The sequence below is a fragment of the Malaya genurostris genome, chromosome 2, assembly GCF_030247185.1.
Source record: "Malaya genurostris strain Urasoe2022 chromosome 2, Malgen_1.1, whole genome shotgun sequence".
NCBI lineage: Eukaryota > Metazoa > Arthropoda > Insecta > Diptera > Culicidae > Malaya > Malaya genurostris.
In genome coordinates, this window is record NC_080571.1 from 253,003,993 (window position 1) to 253,026,154 (window position 22,162).

Here is a 22,162-nt window from a genome sequence, read left to right on the forward strand (position 1 = left end):
CAACCAGAAGCCGTTCAAGAACTGCCCATGCATCCCGAAAAATGCACTGTTTGGTGTGGTTTGTACGCTGGTGGAATCATTGGACCGTATTTTTTCAAAGATGCTGTTGGACGCAACGTTACAGTGAATGGCGATCGCTATCGTTCGATGCTAACAAACTTTTTGTTGCCAAAAATGGAAGAACTGAACTTGGTTGACATGTGGTTTCAACAAGATGGCGCTACATGCCACACAGCTCGCGATTCTATGGCCATTTTGAGGGAAAACTTCGGAGAACAATTCATCTCAAGAAATGGACCGGTAAGTTGGCCACCAAGATCATGCGATTTGACGCCTTTAGACTATTTTTTGTGGGGCTACGTCAAGTCTAAAGTCTACAGAAATAAGCCAGTAACTATTCCAGCTTTGGAAGACAACATTTCCGAAGAAATTCGGGCTATTCCGGCCGAAATGCTCGAAAAAGTTGCCCAAAATTGGACTTTCCGAATGGACCACCTAAGACGCAGCCGCGGTCAACATTTAAATGAAATTATCTTCAAAAAGTAAATGTCATGTACCAATCTAACGTTTAAAATAAAGAACCGATGAGATTTTGCAAATTTTATGCGTTTTATTGTTTAAAAAAGTTCTCAAGCTCTTAAAAAATCACCCTTTAGTTCTTTGTATTTCTAAGATGGAGATTTTTGTAGAATTCGAATTTTAAGGTAAAACTGTAGGATTTCGATGCATTTATTAGTAGGTGAGAGAAATTTGATTTGTGTACGTTTGTAAGATTCACCCTTTTTTGTAAAACAGCTGATTTATTTGTGCCAAAACTTTCTTGGGAACGAAAGAAACTCAAATTATGTCATTGTGGTCCATGAAGTTTTGGAAGCTTATGGAGAAATGGGAGGCAACATATCTATAGACATTCATTTTTAGCATTTCATCAAGAAATATCAACTGTAGAAAAACAATTTACAAGAAACCTAACTGCGGCTGGTCACCAAAACGTGAAACCGATGAAACTATTTTATAAACGCAGAAGATCAAGCAAACATTTCTAAATTATATCTATAATTGAGAACTGTCATTGGCATTTCATCTCTGAATTGCCCTTCCATTGCGCATATGCCTTTCCTTTATATACCGTTATCCGGAGTGTCCCCAATATTGAATTTCTATGGTAACTTGGAGGGGAAAAATGGTTTATTTTTTAAACCTCCAAATTTATGCTAGGCGCACGAAATTATTTGTACTTTTTTTACGTTTCGTGTTAGATTCACCAGTGCGTAACAAAAAGTGTTTCACAAAAAGCATTATTTTTTTTTATATATCATTTATTTATATCCGCCTTTAACCTAGTATTCAAATTACGTCCGCCTAGCAGTTTATGTTGAACCATCAGGTCGCGATAGCAGTTCAAATGAAACTGCTGCGCACTGACGAGACTGAGGCGAAACGTAAAACCAGTAAATGAATTTCTTTTTTGAGGAAAATGCCGTATAATTTTCATTATTTTTAGTGAAAATTTATCTAGTTTTAGTCAAAATTGATCGATAAGGGTTCGGCATCAAGGCATTGTTTAAGTGTTTTAAAAAAAATCTGTTTTAAATCAGCCTAAAGGGCCTTTCATTTGAATCTTAGTTGAAGAAAATCGGTTAAGTGGTCTCTGAGAAAATCGAAACACACAGACATTTTTCATACTCGACGAACTAAGTCGAAGAGTCATATACCTCACTTGGCCATCCGGGCCTCGGTTCAAAAGTCGGTTTTCACAGTGATTGCACAGAGTTTCTATATGAGAAAGGCAAAATTGGCGTCAAAGTTGAAAAACACGAAAAAAAAAACAAATTTTTCCGGTTTTTTTTCGTATTTTTTTGTATTTCTCGTTCGAGACAATCAATGTTTCATTTTTTTTACGAAAGCTACAGTACAAAACTATTTGACCACTCCGAAAAAATTGGAAATCGGTTGAAAAAGTCTCGTGTAGCAATTTTCAATTACCAAAAAAATTTCCGAAAACGGTTTTTTAATCATAGATAATGATGTTTAGGATGTAACAATCAATTCGATCGCGATTTTGTGTTCTGTTTGACTAGATAAACAATCTCTACTATGTCACTTTAAACGTATATTCTCTTTACTGTTTATTCTGTAGCAAGCGATCGACGTTCGTCATACCATCAGTTTAACCTTAACATATTTGAAATTATATACGAAAATCCTATGTGGCTTTTCTGGGGCAACGAACATTTTGAATAATATTTAGGGCTTTTAGTTACGCATGTAACTGGTTTGTGCGAAATGCACACAATTGATTTCATTCCTCGAATTAAACTGCCATTCCCACATAGAAGTCTAAACTCGTTTTCGTCCGAAAAAAAACAAAAACAGCCTGTTTAAATTAAACTGCTAAGTGGGAATGACAGTTAAAATTAGACTACTACAATCGTGAAAGAAATTGAAATTTAATAATTGATAAAACTATAAAATAAATAAAGCTATAAAACGATAAAGCTATAAAACGATTCCGTTTCATTTTAGGAATCTTTCTATCATTCGACTGTACATAATCACACTGTTCGGTTAGATAATAATGTATCGTTCAATTAACATTAACTGCGGAATAATTCATTTGCTAACTAAAAACAAGGGTCTGATAATACCGGAATATTATGTGCTTGGTCGTAAAACTAGTCTTAAGTGAATTCCTCTCATGTGCAACCAACAATTCGCCGTTTGCGAAGTTCAGGATACATCGTAACTAACAAAACATCGCATCACATACGCATTCGAAAACTACGAGCGGGTATCGGTACTGAATTTTCCAGCACATCGGAATTGCACTCGCATTTATTTCTGTATTCTAGATCGTTCTATCTCGCTGTGAGCAGCAGCAGCAGCAAGTGAGCACGGTTACCATGGGTCATCATCATCACCATCATTATCATCGCCGGCACAGGCACCGTTCGGTGGTGCGGCCGGTGGCAACGACGGAAGACGTATCAGTCCAAACGGAAACATGGGACGAAGTTCGGCAGCTTCGAAGAGAGCTCCAGCAGGCAAGAGAACTTCTGCGCGTTTACAAGCAGAAAGCAGAGTATTTCAAAAATTTGCTTGATAAGCGGGAATCAAGTTCCTGGAACGGGCACGCTTCCTATGAGCGACGTTACTGAACGCCAACTATGCTACACTATTATTGAAACCGATGATCTCAACTAGTTAGTCCAATGATGAAGTTTTGTTTTGATTCTTGTTATCGCTGTCCGCAAACTTGCTGCTCTGATCTACTATAGGTATTTTCAATTTGATACACTTTTGCGCAAAACGCTCATCCAACAACCATACTCACGAGGGCCTTCTCTACCACAATCAACCGCAACCGGCGGTGCGATCGATCATTCATCTGAGTTGTGAGCTTTACCATTTTCCAATCATTTAAACATGGTGCGAGTTAGCGATAGCCACTTACGAAAGTGTAATTATTCGTTCTAGTCCTACAAGTATCTTACACTGTAAACCATTTCAGACCGAAGCACTTGACCAAATGCCTCCAACCAATCACGATCGGTTAGAAGCGGACCAACAACAACAGCTTCCTGTACCACCTGCTCCTGTCACATGTGCCCCAAATACCGCAATCTCCAACACAAAACAACAGGTAGCTCCGGCTTCGACGGCCGTAGAACCAGCACTGGGCAGCTCAATTGGGACCGGAGTTAGTACGGCTCCGGTCAAAATGATATACGTATCGTATTTCGAGCGTTCCAACGACGACGAACTGGAAATTCGGGACCAAAACCGGTATCTGTCAGAAGCGAAACGACTGAAGCATGCCGCTGACCGAGAGGGTGATCATCTGGCGCAAGCCATGCTCTACCTGGAAGCGGTGCTATTCTTTCTTCTTACCGGTGACACCATGGAGAGGGATCCGATCACCGAGAAGGCCGCTTTCACCATGTATAAAGATACGCTCAGTTTGATCAAGTGAGTGCCATTTGGATCGTTTTTACCATGGTTGCCGTCTAACGTTTATCTTTGTTCGTAGGTACATTTCATCGAAATTTCGTAGTCAACAGCAGCATCTCACGGTACAGGGTAGCATCCATAGCAAAGTGGCGATATTAAGGTAATTATTCTGTAGCAAGCCTTGATTCAGTGTAATCCTAACCAATCTGTTTCAATCCAGTTTACGGTGTCAGTCGCTAATCTATCTGAAGCTGTACAAAATGCGACGTCATGACATAAAGGAAGTGCAGAGGATTATCGCAGAGTACAACCAGAAACCAAACACAACCGTATCAGCCGATATGGTGAATGGCAATACACCGTCGCCGCTGTCACCCACCTCCGTGGGATCGCAGGTTAGTGTGGTTTTCGAGTTCTACCAAGCACACATTCATAAAACACGTAGATTCATCGGGGAGTGAAAGTTCACGAATCTAGAAATTAACACCAGAAATGGTGACTTGTTCCGATTTGGATGAAACTTAGCATACGTTTTTCGTGTGGCAAACTATAATTTGTTTTACGGAAATCACCGAATCGGCTAATTTCTAAAAATGGCGAATGCACTTCTTGGATGAAAAATCTTTTCTTGATCCGTCTAGTGGCCTGATAATGACTGTCTCTTGTAATTAAAATAGTCTCATTAAAACATCGTTAGAATAATTTTTGACCCTAATTTGGGCTGATTTTTAAAACACATTCATTAATACCGTTTTCGTTTTTGAACCTACACGCGGGCGACTCTGACTCCGAGTAAAACGAACACGTGGTACGCGCCCTAAACAACAACTCATAAAAAGAAAAAATAAACTCGCATGGATGTCGTGTGCGACCCGAGAAAATTTTCAGAGCGAAACTACGCGATTGGAGTCCGATCTAGAGCGACCTCAGGTTGCTAAAACAAACATCTAAAATGTTGTTTGGGCGACTCTGGGTCAGCTCTCGGGCTGATCAATAAACGAGAACGGTATAAGTTTGTTTCGGTTAGTTCAGAAAAGCATGACTTAACGCTCACGTCGCAGATTCGACTACATACTCGGAATCAAAAAGATCAGAAATAATACATTTGAACTTGATCATTAGCTAGTTTCTGAGAAAAAATCGGATGGAAAAAACGCGTTTTGTCGATTACGACACTTATACCAATATATCTCTGTAACCAGAAGTCACAACCAATCGATTTTTGAACTAAATTCACATCACAATAGTAGCGTTCAAACAAGCTCAAACATGTAGTAATCGATTCGGCCATCTAGGAAAAACGCTTACGTCGCAGATTCGACTACATACTCGGAATCAAAAGTATCAGAAATAATACATTTGAACTTGATCATTAGCTAGTTTCTGAGAAAAAAAATCGGAGAGATAAAAATGCATTTTGTCGGTTACGACACTTATACCACTCATATCTCAGGAACCGGAATTGACAGCCAATTGATCTTCGAACTCACAATCCAACAGTAGCTTCCAAACTTAAGCTTGTTAAAATCGGTTAAGCCATATCCGAGAAAATTGAGCAGAGAAAAAATATGCGTTTTGTCAGTTACGTCACTTATGCCATTATATCTCCGGAGCCGGAAGTGTCAACCATTTGATCTTCGAACTTGATCCACAACATAATAGTAGCTTTTTGACGAGCCTAAGCTTATTGAAATCGGTTCAACCATACCCGAGCGTAAAGATTAAATCTACGAACTGTGCACATACCCTAACACAAAAACAGCCATTTTCCGATCTCGTCGAGTTGAGTCGAAAGGTATGCAACACTAGTGGTCTTCGAGGCTCCTATCGAAAGTCGGGTTTTCTGGCAATTTTATTACCTTATTATAGAGAAAGGTAAAAAAAACTTTGATGCTTTTTTCAAAAATTAGAGAATTTATTCAAAAATAGAAATTGAACAAAAAGTTATATGTTTTTATTATAAACTTGTAAATACAACTACCATTTGACATTTGAATATTTGAAGTTGAAACTGAAATAATTTAAAAGCATTTGCAAGTTTCTGATGAATACTTTCATTTAAACACTAGAATATTTGTTTACGTTTCGTCTTCGACTCGTCATTGCAATAACAGGTTTTGTTGAACTGTTAACGCCACTTAACGTTTTAACATAAACCGCCAAGCAGACCCTACCATGTTAGAGCAAAATCAGTCTTCGCCATCGCACAGTATTAAGATGGAACACGAATAGTTTAGTGGAGCTAGAAATTTTACCATCTCATTTATTTCGATATAATCCAAATACAAATTACCAATGTTAGAGTCTATACAGTGACCTTCATACGATTTTTCTGTACAAAATCAGTTTTCCCATACATTTTACCGATCTAGCTTGAATGTTGCATTTGGTAGTTCAATAAAAGAGAGCTCATATCTTGGCTCATACTAACATTTCAGCGAGATCATCACCGGATGGCAAGATTTTAAATCTTTCTGAAGTTGAGCAAATGTTTAAAACTCAATAACTAGCTGTTGTCGCATTTCTTGACATAGGGTTTGTTTTATTATCAGATGTACAACTTTGCTTCCACCGTTTTCCGATAGGTGGCTGTACCGGCTGAGGCTGGTCAAAATACATAGATGATAATGCCTTTAAAGTGAGTGTGTACAGTGCCTAACGAATTGTCATCGCCGTTTCAGTGATAGTTGTTCTTGTTTTCGTATTATTCACGCTCGAAAATGTCTGTTTATGTGCCCAATTCTCGTCATGTGCGGGAAGTTTTACTTTTCTGTTACAATTCGAAAAAAATGCAGCTGAAGCGCATCGAATGCTCTCAGAAGCTTTCGGTGATGCTGCTCTGAGTAAAAGAACGTGTCGGGAGTGGTTTCAAGGGTTTAAAAATGGTGATTTCGATGTCGAATACAAACATGGTGGTGGAAGAGAAAAAACCTTCAAAGATGAACAACTAGAAGCATTACTTGATAAAGATTCGTGCCAAACCCAGAAAGAGCTTGCCGAATCGTTGGGAGTGAGTCAGCAAGCCATTTCAAAACGTCTCAAGGCCCTGGGTATGATTCAGAAAGAAGGAAACTGGGTGCCGTACGAGTTGAAACCGAGGGACATCGAGCGCCGTCTATTTGTATGTGAGCAACTGCTTCAAAGACAAAATCGTAAGGGTTTTTACATCGAATCGTAACCGGTGGTTCGATACAATAATCCTAAACGCAGAAAATCATGGGGAAAGCCCGGGCATGCTACTTCGTAGAAGGCAAACCCGAATATTCACGGCGCTAAGGTGTTAATTTGTATTTTGGTGGGATCAGCTCGGTGTGATTTACTACGAGCTCTTAAAACCGGTTGAAACCATCACAGGAGATCGCTACCGAACGCAACTGATGCGCCTTAGTCGCGCGCTAAAAGAAAAGCGGCCACAATATCAAGAGCGACATGGCAAAGTTATCCTTCAACACGACAATGCTCGGCCTTACGTCGCAAAAGTGGTCAAAAAGTACCTGGAAACGCTGAAATGGGAAGTCTTGCCCCACCCGCCGTATTCCCCAGATGTCGGCCCTTCTGACTTCCACCTATTCCGTTCGATGGCACACGGCCTGGCAGATCAACATTTTCAATCCTTCGAAGAGTTGGAAAAATGGATTGCTTCATGGATAGCGTCAAAAAAGGACTTCTTTTTTTGAGCCGGGATCCGAAAATTTCCGGAAAGATGGGAGAAAGTTGTCGCTAGCGACGGACAATACTTTGAATAATACATCTGTAAGCACTTTTTCGCAATGAAGTTTTTAACTTTGAAAAAAAACGGCGGAAGCAAAGTTGTACACCTGATAAGCTAAAAATTCTTCGTTTTAAATCCATTTTTTTATTACAACTGAAAGTCTACGGCGATTTTTGAAGAGGGACTTTGGTTTTTTGGTATAAAAATAATGTTTTTTCCTATTTTTAGTACAATTTAAAAGTCTACGTAGAAAGTCTACGGAGGAGATATTTAACAAAACGAGTAATGACGGGGAGGTTCAAAAGTGTCAAATATCGGTCTTACGTGGTTTATGAACGCATCCGTCCTAAACAACAGTCGAAATAGTAGTTCGCTAGCTAAAGTATTGTTTTTTTTCTTGTTTCAGAGTTCCGGCTACTGCTCCGGGCAAACCGGCCAAACCAATCCAATCCAGTGCTCGTCGATCAGTTCATCCCCGTCACCGTGCTTGCTGATGCCTGTTCAAGTAATGATAAAATTTTCAATACACACAGAAATACATCCTAACCGGTCATTATCCTATTTTTATTTTCAAAGGTGCATATGGCATTTCAAAAGCAAGCGACACTTTTCAACCATCTGCTCAACTGTCAGGACTTATGGGAACAAGCGGACAATCTGGTGATTCGGGGTTATCATACAGGTAAACGCTTCCGTAGGTTGTTTCCACATCATATTTAATCTGACAAATTATTTTAGATTTTTTCATCGAGCTGGACCACGAGAACGGACCGATGACGTTACACAGCTCGCTATATAATGTGGTCAAGTACGTACAGGCTGGCATCCAAAAGTTGCGGAGGATGTAAGCATATAGCAATTAATCAGTGAATTATGCGGGTCCAATCCTACAAGGAAATCGTGTGTACACCCTAGCCAACTAGCAGCAAACACATTTACAGACAGTCTGAATAGATTTTTAACACCACAAACCGATCGACCATAAGCTAGCCTATTACAGAACCAGCCTGAGGAAAATGGTACCGACAAACTATGAAAGACGTGTGGAAATTTGGGTGCCAGCGAACAGAAAGTTCGTGAATGATGGTAATTAAGATTTCGCGACACGTGCCGACAATGACTGACAATAATCCACCCAACAAATTACAACCCGAGACTAGCTGGATCACGTTATCAGTGGTAGACGATCGAACGTAGAAGGAACGGAAGATGAGCCAACAGCCCATAGGGCGACAAGAAGGGGAACAGCTGTGATTTTGTATGTGTTTAGTGATTGAGTATAGGTAGTAGTAGGTGATCAGATTCCGTACGACGCTAGTTGATCATTGGAGGAAAAACCGCGCTCATCATTTGGCGGTATTTTATTTTTCTTCAGTTACTGGGAATCTATTTTTTCTTTTCTTGTGCTTCTGTTGTCGGTGCTTCTCGGCTGTGCATTGGTGCAACTGAAGAGTTGGTGGTGATATCTAGCATAATTTGAACCCAGGTTGTTGTTTTTTCCGGAGAGATTTCATGAAATAGACGCATTCGGTTTCGTTCAACGATCGTCACACACGGCTTAAGTATGGTGACGAGTCCTCATTACATCGATTTATATTATTTACAGAAATAATAGCTTATTCACTACTTTTGTTAAACGTATTGCAACGTACTTTGCTGATGTAGTTATTTCTATTTGACAATTTTTTATTCGAGGTTTGAAATTTCTTTTCTTTTTGCACAGTTATGTTAATAAATCCAAAATAATGTTTGCTACTTTGTTATATGTGGTTTTATAAATGCTCTAGATTTGCCCCGTTAGCAGCTGGACGCGCAACCGAGAATCGTTCAGTGTCAATTGATTGACTGAACTGCAAACAGCAAATCAGTTGGACATTCCTAAACTACTGAACAACATTTCAGAAAAAAAAATCGAATATATCCACGGTCCATCCAGTGAAAAATTAGTACCGATGAGTACAGTAAGAAAACCGAAGGGATGAGATAATTCCTCTGTGGAATTCCAAACGTACTCAACTGTATTCGGGTTGACTATCTTGCGTATGATCAATCGAATGATACTGCCACGCCCGTAATTCTTTCATGGCCGGACAATCTTACCTGTACCTTGAATATCATCATAAGAAAGTGTTACAAAATTGATGTTCGACTCGCGGGAGGTGTCATTCAGTAGATGACATCGGAGAAGTAACAGTAGTTTATCAGTGTACCAGGTGTACCCCAAATTAATATCCGTTTTCTTCCGATAGATGAAATTTTACGTTACGTTAAGTGTTTTGCGTTGAAAAAGTTCTTGGAATCAGTTTTCATCGCTTTGTATTGCTTCTCATGTTCTATCAAGGAAAAAAGTATCCGAGCGCTTGTGGAAGTTTATGACGATCGTGTTCTAACACTATCACAATAACACGCGGTTTCTAAAATTCTAATAAATGAAACCTGCTCACCCTTCATTTTAAAAACGTGTGTGTGTAGCGTCATCTCTACTGTTCGATTAGGGAAATTCGCTCTTCAGTTTTGAATATGGCATCGAAGCAAGTGAAGCAATGCGTCAAAATTTAGCACGCGTTTTGCGAAATTCCGAACTACTCGCAAGTTAAGTTGGGAATTATATAAGCGAAAATTGTATGTAAATCGGAGACGGTCGAATTGCTGAAACTATCCACGGCGTTCGTTATCAACTACAAATGAACGATTTGAACTGAACCATTGCGAAAAATCGACCAAAATCCAAAGAACGATAGAAGTTTGCGACTCACTGGGAAGTGCTTGACCATGCTGCTTACGGCTTACGGATTCTTATGAAAATTGGCGATAAAAATTCTCCCAGCGGTTCAATACCAAAGGCAAAAAAGCCTTGGTATTACATTCCTGTAGTGGAATTTGACCTTCTGTTTCAACAGACTTCGCAGCCGATTCAGAGTGTACAGAACCATTGCATGGCTGGTGCTACGATTCTACTGACAGTACGAATCATTCCAGGTCGGGATTCGAACATACGACTGTTTTTTAAGACCAAAGGCAGAAAGGTGTAAAAAGCGATGGAAAATATTTCGAATGAAATAATTGTAACGATTCCCTTGCAATTAGTGTTTTTTAGTTACCGAAAAAACAGAAATTATTAGAAATACACCTGGTATTATCGTTTAGGAAGGAAGATTCGACCTAAAGGTGCCAACATATGTATATCTAATTTTATGTGTGCGAAATATATGTCAAAACCGTCTAGGTGACGCAGTCTCCTGGTAGTCGGTTCATGTCGGCGTAGTATACGACTTTCTGATTTTTTCAAACGATCGCTATGCCATCTGACGTTATATCAAACGTGAGGCAATCTTTGCCGTCTATGGCTGAGATGAAGGTTTTCCTCTCCTTAAAACAGATGTAAAATCTCTTTCCTCTTGATCCAACATGCAAAGGCCAATTCCAGAAAAATTGAAAAATTCCAGAAAAACCACAATCAAATGTTTTTAAATTTGCAGAATATGAGAACAAATGTTAGTTTTTTAAAATCGCGAATTTAGTATGATAATCTATCCACCCTCGGCCAGAGTAGCACGTAAAGAAAAAAATATACATTTTATATAATAATCTATCGAAATACCGGTATTTAAGTTTCAAACACCGCTATATAAAGATTATTCGAGAAGGAAAATAAAAAAAAATATATTTATTCAAAGTGTTGGGCATTCCCAGCTACATAAAAAGAAATCTACATCGAAGTAAAAAACTAATAATCAGAAGGGGCTACATTTGGTGAGTAAGCCGCATGCGATAGCACTCCCCATCCGAATTTCTATATCTACTTCAGGATCGGTTTTCAAAGTATGAGCCGGAGCATTAATTCAATTTTTTTTATCAGTAAAAGCAATAATTTAAATTTCTGCCATCAACGGAATCCGTATAGCCGATCTTGAATCGTCCCTTCTCGAACGTGGATTAATTTGATTAAAGTTGTATTGGCTAACCGTCAGCTTCGTTTGAAAGAAATCGTAGGACAGCATCTTGAGCCCATCTACTCTCTTCTGTCTGTCTGCGGGCTTTCATTTCTCTGTAAAGTATGATACACAAAATTGATTCAGAGAGAAGAATAAAAACAGCGCAGCCAACTGAAAAGTCTGTAAATTTTGAAAAAAGTCTGCGAAAAATTCGATTTTCAAAATTTTGCAAAAAATCTGCAACAACAACGTCTGCAGCACTTTATAAGAAATCTGCAGATCTGGCATTTCTGTAGATTTCTGTAGCGTAGTGAAATCACAATGGGTCTGATTTGCGTAGAATTTCGCCTATTTTGGTACATTTCTAGGCATAACTGTCGCATCATGAAAAATAGCTATAATTCAATTTACAAACGAAAACATCGGCAGGTAAAAATAAGTTGGTTCTAAGTATAGTTTCTGACAGAAGAGGTTTTTTTTTCATTGCACCGTTTTTCTCCAAATAGAAATCTTAGTTTGACTCTTTACTCGCATTTCTCTCAGTTGTCTATTTTGGAATATGGGATAATCGGGCGTAGAACGGAAGTATATTCCACAAAACTAAGCCCTTTTTTTGGCTACATCATTCGAATTATTTTAACAAGAAGATTTAAATTTATGCTATATTGTAACTGAAACAACGTATCCTAACAAACTTTTGTTTGGCCAAGCACAATAGACCGAACTAACTCTAGGAAGCTACAACTGAGTATGAACAATTATAGCTAAATGATTTGGTAATCATTATCTTGTTGAATGTCGATACAAAAGATCCCGGTCAGACATATAAAACAACACGTTTTTTATTCCAAAAAAAATTGTATTGCTCCTTGAAGAGCAATTGTTTTAATAGCGTTCCAACGTTTCTACACCACTTTTATACCACGATTTCTCCTTGGTCTGGAAATCGCTTCAATCTTTCTCAAGCAAGCGTCTTTTTTAATCTGAGATCTGCAAATTATCGCTGGGGGCTAAATTCGACGAATGTGGTGGATGCACCACAATGGTGCAATTCGAATTTCAATACATGGACTTCAGACAGCCGTGAGAAAACGTGGAACCCATTTTGTGAACCAAGTGCTCATTCAACAGTGTTTTATCAACACATGCAATCTTGCGATCTCAATTGTTACTAATTTTTCAAAAGAAGAACCACTGCTAGTACAACATCTAATACATTTTATGAACCGAGTGTCAAGAAATTTTGACAGATGTAATCTCCAAAATGTCTCTATTGAGCGCTAGCGGAATTTTCAGTTAGTGACACCACCTATCTGATAGTCCAGGGACTTATTGACTGACGAGTTAACTCAAGAAGTACAGTTAATGAGCATTCTGGTAATTTTCTTCCTGACTAATACCTAGCCGTTCTAGGGAAATACTTCATGCTTTAGTTCGTCCGGTCTCGGTCTGGCAGAGGTTTTTCTGATAAAAGATCTGGAGAATGCTATATTTGGGAAATTAATTCTCTGGAATGACTTTCTACGGAATAGTAAGTAAATGATTTGTTTAAATGAACTCGATCGTCTTAGTACAATATGAATGTAAAAAGATGAAAAACATTTTTGCTGATCGGTTAACAACAAAACAAATGAAAATTTTCTGGTTGTCAGTAAGTTGTGATTAAAGGTTTCAAACGAGTTAAGAAATGCCGGAAATGATTTCAATTCTTTAGTGCAGTTAGAAAGCAAGCGAACTCCACCGCTAGTTTTCTGAAAAAGAGCGAAAATGAAGGAAATGACCGAGAATAAATTTTCTATTCTAATATTGATGAATTTGTGTGTGACATTTGGGAATATGTTGAAACGCATTGGTTAGTATTTCTTGTTAAAATATCAATTCAACAACGAACACAATCAACTGATACTTTTGGCGTCAGAGATTCGAACGTGATCAGTGATCCTGATTAGAACAAAAAAAAAACATGTTCACCATACTTCAATCAATCAGAAATCGACGGATCCCAACACAGCCTCATTAGAAGCACCGCATGTTTGCTGATGGCGGTAGTACTAAACATCAATCACCATGTAAAACTCCGTGCTGCAGCATAGTATAATCAAGTTACTTAGTGAGGATTACAATTAAATTATTTGAAAACAAAAATCATCTAACATGAAACTCACATCAAAGATTAGTTAAATCTTAGTTACTCAACTAGCGACAAGTGTGCCGTCAGCCAATGGCAGCCAACTGGACAGCCTATTTGTTATACGAAATTCCTCTATTTAAATGCTTTTTTTATTTTAATTTGTTCTAGATGTAGCTAATTTAAATGCTTTGTATTAGATGGCGAGCAGTGAACCGTGTGTGCTAGTTAGAATGCAACAGACCAGAATACTGATACGACGAAAGAGCGCGCTTACCAACGTATTCCAAGTAAATTGTAAGCAATGATGAAACAAGATGATTGCGAACCGTTGAAATATCGCTTTGTCTGGTCGTGATTTAGCGAATGGGTAGCGAAATTTGCTTTTTATTAAAATATACCTTAAACTGAAAAGACAAGCGTAGTCTGTTCGTTTCTGTTTTCGCTAGTAGTGTAGATTTAATTGTTATTTTTGTGTAGATTCCGTTTGACATTCATTTTATTTATATTCGTTGCTCTTTTATTATTAATTTTAGTTTAGTTGAAAGGTTCTGTTTCATGTTTCCTCTATGTGGTGTTTCGCTGTCTTAAAACGAATACAAAAGGTTCTTATTAATAATGCAAGGCAGTCCATGAACGGCGCAATTCTTTATTTGATCTCCGCTTTGTTTGGTCGATTGTTTCGTCAGAAAAAAACTCTTAAGTAGCGTGGGAATCTTTTTTTCGAATATGTCCTACAATTTTGATGTGTGTTCATGATTGCTAAACTTTAGTTTGCTCTAGCATTTTTAAAAATTTATTCACGAGATCCTGACAGTAAAAAGATATCAGGAGCATAGAGTCAAGTTTTTGATTGATCGCTTTTTGCATAAAATATTCCACTGCTTCGGACTTAGTTTGTACACATTTCCAGGTACCATTGAGTAACAAAAAGTGCAATTCTACAACGTGGGTACATTGAAAAACAACATCAATTAAAACTCGTTTTGCGGCAGTCATGATTACGAAAAAAAGATATGCATTCGATTCCCTATAGTTACAATGAAGTATAGCAACCAAACATAGTACATAATACTCTTTAAGAGCAATCTTCCGCAATCGACTCTGACCGAAAACAAGCGTGTGATGTGGTAATTTTCTAGGAAAGACATAGAATCAAGTAAACGCTAAAACAGTTAGTGACCAAACGGGACTATAAATCAATCAAACTTTTTACGGCGATTTAACAAATCGGAAAGGGATTCAAAGTTTAACAACTACAGCAACAATACAATACCAAGTAAATGGAATAACAAATGAAGAAAATGTAAACAATGAAAAAGAAAAGCAAACTTGCAACCAATGTACTATTTTAGGTTTACTAGAACAGTTAAGACAAGTCAATATTATTATACCTATCGTATGTGATTTTTTTCATCACATCGAATCGGAACACGAAGTCTAAAGTAAGGGAAACTAAAATCGTCGTGTCGCGTCACAGCCCACTGGAACTAGAACAAACAGTAATAATTGAAGTAAAAAGTTCTAAACTATATAGCAAAACAAAGCAGCAACAACAACAACTTATAATCCTAACGACAGAGTAGAGCAGAGCAGGAAACTGTAAACAGAATGAATACTATATAATATTGAATATATATATACACCGTCGATTTTAGTGACGATAGGGTACTCTCTTGATAAGAAAAACACAGGTATAGTAACGAAAGCGGAATCGGTTTTTGGTCGATGCATGCAAAACTGTGTTGATCATGAAACGAATCAAACTCTGCAGCAGAACTACAGCAATATCGTTCGACGAAATTGATCATTTCTGAGTTACTAAGAACATTGATCGCATTAAGACAAACACGAAATAAAAAGAAAATTTATTGAACTGCGGTGGCAGACAGTAAACAAAATGCAATTGGAAGGAAGCGTGTTGAATTGATCCTACTAGTAGTGCTGGTCGTGAGGCACTACGGCTGAACATGCTACTAAACAAAACATGTTTCAGCGAATGACTAATAAAACTATGCGAAAAAATGCAATTTGAGCAGAAGGAAAAAAAAGAAATCAGAATAATTTGTACATAGTTATATATACAACATTATATACTACTATTATTATTATTATTATTATTAATATTATTATTATTATTATTGCTATTATATTATTACAATAATGTAGAAATTTTAGAATAAAAAGATTGAAAAATCAGTATAATTACTTACGTTTCCTACCGTAACTTGAAAGAAAGCAATCCCATGCTTCACATTCTTCGCTCCGAAAAAACTTTACACGTGTGTCTTCAGCATGACAAACAGGGCCATCGAGAGGAAGTTCGGGCCCGCTGGCAATATTATGGATTTTAGGGAAATTCTTAAAAATTTGTGGGAATGCGAATATCGTCGACTTAAGAGTTTTTTTTAATACATTGACTTAACAAGAAAGTTCGTATGCAAATTGTGCTTTCACTCTCAATATTATATTATTATGAATCTTCGAATTTAGCGGGCTTCCTGAAAAAGGGAATCTCGTGTTGCTGATTCCACTCAAGATTGTTAAAAAAAGGAAAGTAATTTTTAAAAAAATTCCGGTCAACGACCGTAACCAGGTTAAAGCCGTGAACGTGAAATCAGCAGATAAATATATCTAAAATCACACAAAAAAGATTGTACATGAAATTTGATTCTTTGTCTCATAGGCAGCTATTTTGTATAACATAGTATGAGAGCAATCTCGAATCATTATGTAGATTTATACTCTCTAATGCAATGGCATTACCCCTGAATTATTTTGTCGTGAATACGACTTACTTTACTATGGGGTGCCTTTTCAAAATTTACCTTCTAAGAGAGTGATAAGTTTTTGATCGTGAATATCTATTGTTGTATCTAACGAATCAACATAATTTTTGCTACATGCCATCGGAAATATGATCATAATTTTATGATAAAATTTTCAGTTTTGTGATATAATCTCAAATAATTCAAAATTAAACTTTTCTGAAATGTTTGGTATAAACGAGTATCGAAGAGGATAACTCATAAGGCGCGTTTGCCTTTCTCGTATTTTTAAAGCTCATGGTTCAGTGATCTAACTACCAATAGAATCGAAATTTTTCAACTTAAACGTGTATAGCAAAAGCATTGAAGTATTTCAATAGTACACTATTGAAAAAACTGTCTCATTTGACCCATGTCAACACCAGCCAATTAGAACGCGTTCTGAGGAAGAGAACAAAATATCTGCTACTGTACAACAAATTGTTCGAGGAAAATGTTCCGAACAGTGTTTAGTATCGTAGTGAGTTCCACAATTTGGTCCTTCTGAAAGACAGAAATGAATCCCGTACAGCACCCTGATAGTTTCTTTCAATGAAATGCAAATCCGAAATGAAATAATCGACATTAAAATTCTGTATGCGGCTATTTTTATAGCCGTTAGGACCGCCCATTAGTGAAAAAGCTACAAGCGAAATCACATAAAAAGCAACCCCTTAACAAAAATTGAATCAGTTTGGATTCTATCGCCACTGCGAGCAGATGTGTTTTGTGTCGTTTGCACAGCTAGTTTCGCTTTCGACAAGAGCGATTACGTCACAGCTTCCAGTCATTAGCATTGGTGAAAAAACAACGGTTGAGAGCATTACACAACATCAGCCGTTCTAATGACTCTAAAAGTTTTCTAAAGAACTATTTGGGTTTGTTGTTCGCAAATCGAAGGTAATTATACTCAGTTTAGTGCAAATCAAGAACAGTTTGGTTAGATTTGTGCACTTTTCGCTGTGTGAAATTCACAGTAATCGAGATCAAGTGAAGCCTTCTTTGTTTTTGCGAAAAAATGTGAAAAAGGGGAATGCTTGCATAATTCATACAATTGATCAACTAATTAATATTCGGACTCTGACATTACCCACCCGCCTTTTTCATGCAAAATAATGATAACTTATTGTCAAAAAATTTGTTAGTTGACTGTTCAAACCATTAAAAAAATGTTTGACTATTAATTGCACATTGGCGTTACGTTGTAAAACGAAAAATGATATCAAGTGAAAAGTTTTCGCTTCCGTTAAAATTTTTAGAGAAAATAGTTTCCGTCGGTTATTGAGATCTCGTTTGGTGTTAGATTCAAGTCCGGACTGAGCAATTTCAGGAATGAGTAGACAAAATCAGAGTCGACCTTCTACGATTTGGATGAAACTTTGCACATGGCTTCAGTATGGCAAACCATAAGTTTGGAACCGATTGAGAGGTCAATCCGACTGTCGACCGATTTTTTAAAAGGGCGCATGTATTTTTGAATTTCACAAAAATTGCCTTTTTCAAATCGTTGTAACTCGGAAACCGTTAATTGTACAAAAATGGCGCTTAGGAAGAAGTTGTAGGGAATCGATTGGGCACTCTAAAAAAATATACACTGAAAAAAAATTGATTTTTTTTCTCGATAATGTCAAAATGAACCAAAAAAATTAAATAAAAAAAAAATCACGGTTTCGATTTTTTTTAATAATTTTTATTTTAAAGCTCTTATTAAAACCTACAGATTGATGGCTATCCCATTCGTGCCTTTTGAAAAATGAAGAAGTTACAGCTAAAACAAATACATTCGAAATTTCAAGTTCTTGTTGAAAGATAATCATTTAAACAGTAGAATATTAAAGGTTAAAGGCAACCTGAACGCCATTTTTGTACAATTAACGGTTTCCGAGTTACAACGATTTGAAAAAAGGCAATTTTCGTGATATGCAAAAATACATACGCCCTTTTTAAAAATCAGTCGTGAGTCGGATTGACCTCTCCATCTGCGATTTTTAAGTAAGTTGTCAGCCAGAAATGAACCAATCATAGTATGGCTTGATATGTCCTACTTTCCCCTATAAAAATAATGCCTGGAAAGAAGTCGTGGGAGATCAATTGCGCACTAAAATAATGTACTCCTAAAATGTGCATACTTTACCAACAATAGACAGAATTATAATAAAACTTTTTTTCACATTATATTTATTTCTATTTGCTGAAGAATCCAACGTGTTCAATCAGTTTGGATACACTTTCAAAATGTGTTAAAAAATGAGAATACATCAAGGAATAAGTTCATTTTATTGAAAGCAATTTTTACATTTTTCTTTGGCGACTTTCTCGTGTATATATTTATATGTTTATATGTCGCTAAATATTTGATATTCTCACAGTATCAAAGGTTCACACACTTGACACAAGGCTTCTGAGCAATTTAATATATTGTTTGGAAGTTCAACTTCGGACGATATCGTCTGTACGAGATGACGACTTTTTATGAATCCACTTTCAGGCTTTCAATATATCCGCCATTTTGATATTTTTATTTATAAAAATTGTCTGAATTTTTCTATCGTTTTCTGTTTCTGTACTGTAAAAAAAGAAAAGGGACCATTTTATTCACCATTTCATATAGTGTCCCCTTAATTTGTAAAATTGCCTTTCAGTGTTCAATTGAATTTTCGAGAATGCCTTCAAACTATTTTAGCTGAAACTTTTCCATTCCACCTCTTTGTGCAATTAACTGTTTTCGTCTGTTGCAATTCTTTAAGGAAAGTGTATACAAAAAAAAAAAAACATTCGCTCTTATCGAAAATTAGAGTCTAATTGGTCTCTCTACCCGGAATCGATTCTTAAGATTTGTCCTTATCTCATCGGAGCATGGTTTATTGTGGTAAATTGTGGTTATTTAAGAGTTTAAGTAATAACTCTTAGATAAAACTTAAGGTTCTGCTTTGCTTTGTGTTTTGAGACGACGGCTGTTTCCCTAAATCTTCGGAATTACCACTTAAAGCAGTTCAAATGTATCCTTAGTTCTTCGACTCAGTTCGTCGAGTACGCAAAATGTTTGTGTGTACGTGTGCGCGCGCGCGCGCGTGTGTGTGTGTGTGTATGTGTGTATGTGTGTATGTAACGTTTTTTTGGACTAACTTTTCTCATAGATGGCGCGACCGATTTTCACAAACTTCAAATGAAAGGTCCTGTGGTGGTCCATCACTGAAAAGGGCGAAAAACCGTAAAAAGTTTTCTAAATCGACCTCAAATCTTCTCCTTTTGATAGTTTTTACCAGTAGACGGTCAAACAAACCGATTTCGGTTATTCTTTTAAGAATCGAAGAAAATTATTTTGAAGAATACCATAGTATTATATATGATAGTATGATTGATATGAGAAAGGCATCATTACATCACTAGGTGAATTAAAACAGGTTTTAATATCAAATTCAATACTCAATTGGTCAACGTTTGCCTGCAAATTCACTTCGACGGATTGTTTATTCGTCGATACACGGTTTATTGGCATTTTATCAAAGATACTGTGTGAAGTGTGCAGTCTTGAAAATGCCGATAAATCATGAGAACGAAAAAAAAAACTGCTTTTGCTGTTCCAATATCGATTTCCGATACCGATCGATACGACAAATTGTTGTCGATACCCTGGTCTAACATGTCGCACACAGCAAATTTTGTCGCGCGGAACCACACAACAGTTCCATGTCGGCAACATATCGGACAACAGTACGCGAAATCCTAGTTCCTTGCCTTTTCTAACCAATGCAGTGACCCGATCTGGATGTGTCTTGTTGCATTCATAGTGTTGTTGCTGTGACATAACGGTAAGTGCTTATGGTGTTCGGAAGTAACGGGATTTCGATGCACGATTTGCATTGTTTTAGGACGTTTGTTTTGTTTTGTACGCAAATTTTAAAGTTGTTTTATTTTATTTGAAAGTATATTCTGAGGTGAAAATAACGCTTCGTTTTTAAAGTGAATGGTAATTCTGTGGTTCGATTGTGGATATTTAGATAGAGAAATTCGTGAAATGTGAGCGAGTAAATTCAAGTGCGTGACGTTGAGTGTTGTTACATGATAAAGGATATCAGTATTAAATTTTGTTGACTGATTTATATTAATTAAAATCTACGGACAGGTATGTTATGCTACAATATCTGGAAGCTCGAGCCGAATATCCTATTGATTTTGGGCGAAATGCTTATGCGTACGGAGTTTGTTCTGTTTGTTCGATAGATTTCCAAAATTAGCAGTATGCATGAAAATTGGAAGTTTTGGATTAAATGTACTAAGTGAATGTTTATTTGAACTTTTTATTGGTATCAAATAAACGATCGTTGAAATTGATTTTTTTTTACTGTAGTGAGATAGGGAGGTTATTTGACTCTGGAAAAAAGTGTAGCTGGGCTATGAAAGGCGATTGCCTTGCCTATAGCGCGATGGGCAAGGCAATCGTCTTCCACGCTGCCTATCTTGGATCAACTCCCAACACAGCGCTTAGTGTAAGAGCAGCAGAAAAAGCGAATGACCACATTTTTAAATCTATCTTTAGAATAAAGTGTGTTCTGATATTTAAATTTAAACTATTCTAGGGTGACGGTATCCTAATTCATCTCAGCTCCATCTGAGTCATCTCATATACAAACAGTATTAGTCAGAGTGAGATCTATTTTCTCTGATCAATAGATTAACTTTAAGAGTGAGATGAAAATAGGTGCATTCACTTCGAGTTTTAGCGTCACAATAACAGCAGTAATGTACAATCTTCGAACAATTTTTTTCATTGATTTTATATTTGACGATTTACTTTTCGCAAAACTTTCAAGTTAAAACTACAAGCTTTCGATTTATATTGGAAACTTTCAAGAATTTGCAGTAATGGCTCCGTAATGATCAGAAGAGAAAGTAAACAGAGAGAGGCTCTCATTTGCAGTTAGGCCCTTTTGTCGTGGGACTGTCGATATGTATGCTTAATTCACCACTCTGCCCTTTTAAGGTTTATTTTCCGAATTACTCGACTTCCAATCAATGGATTGTGATAACATCGTATACAAAATCTTTCGTTCAGATCTAAGAAGCAATAAAACAGAAAAATAGTTGGCAAATGTGCAAAATTTTCGTTTTAGCATCGTATATGAAATGAATTAGGGTACCGTTACCCTATAATGTAATTGTAAACCCTCTTCCGTCAAGTTTCTTAAGGTCCTACTTACAATCCCAGGAAAAGAACCATAGTTAAAAGACGCAAAGGCAGTTTTCTCCGATACTGAATTTTCAAGAAAATATATGTTTATTTTGGAAAATATATCAATAAAACTGATATTACCACTCAACGATAGCGAAGAAAACTGCTTCTACGTTTAGCAACTATGGCTGTTTCCGGAGATTGTAAATTCTCGGTTGATTTTTCAAAAGGCCGTAAGAGCAAGTAAAAGTTTCTCTTTATTTACTTTCTCTTCGATTAAATACCAAGCGGTTTTAACGTTTATCACTTAACTCTTTGTATGAAATGATACTCGAAACAGGATTGTAAAATCCTCGAAATACTATATAATCTAGTCACAATAATCGATAGAGAAAGTGAACAAAGAGAAAATGTCACTTACTCTTTCGACCATTTGATTTTTTCTTCACTATTATC

At 37.0% G+C, this 22,162-nt stretch overlaps 1 protein-coding gene across 3 annotated transcripts in view; it reads left to right on the top strand.

Annotated features, from left to right (window-relative positions):
- The window catches only part of LOC131429523 (AF4/FMR2 family member lilli), a 269,359-nt gene extending 253,944 nt beyond the window's left edge, over positions 1-15,415 (top strand). For all 3 annotated transcript variants that reach the window (XM_058593693.1, XM_058593694.1, XM_058593695.1), the window contains 6 exons: positions 3,512-3,969; positions 4,031-4,111; positions 4,172-4,346; positions 8,070-8,168; positions 8,240-8,345; positions 8,402-15,415. In XM_058593693.1, the coding sequence (XP_058449676.1) occupies positions 3,512-3,969; positions 4,031-4,111; positions 4,172-4,346; positions 8,070-8,168; positions 8,240-8,345; positions 8,402-8,511 (1,029 nt within the window). In that variant the 3' untranslated portion in view covers positions 8,512-15,415. The remainder of the gene's footprint in view (positions 1-3,511; positions 3,970-4,030; positions 4,112-4,171; positions 4,347-8,069; positions 8,169-8,239; positions 8,346-8,401) is intronic.
- Positions 15,416-22,162: the final 6,747 nt, after the last annotated feature.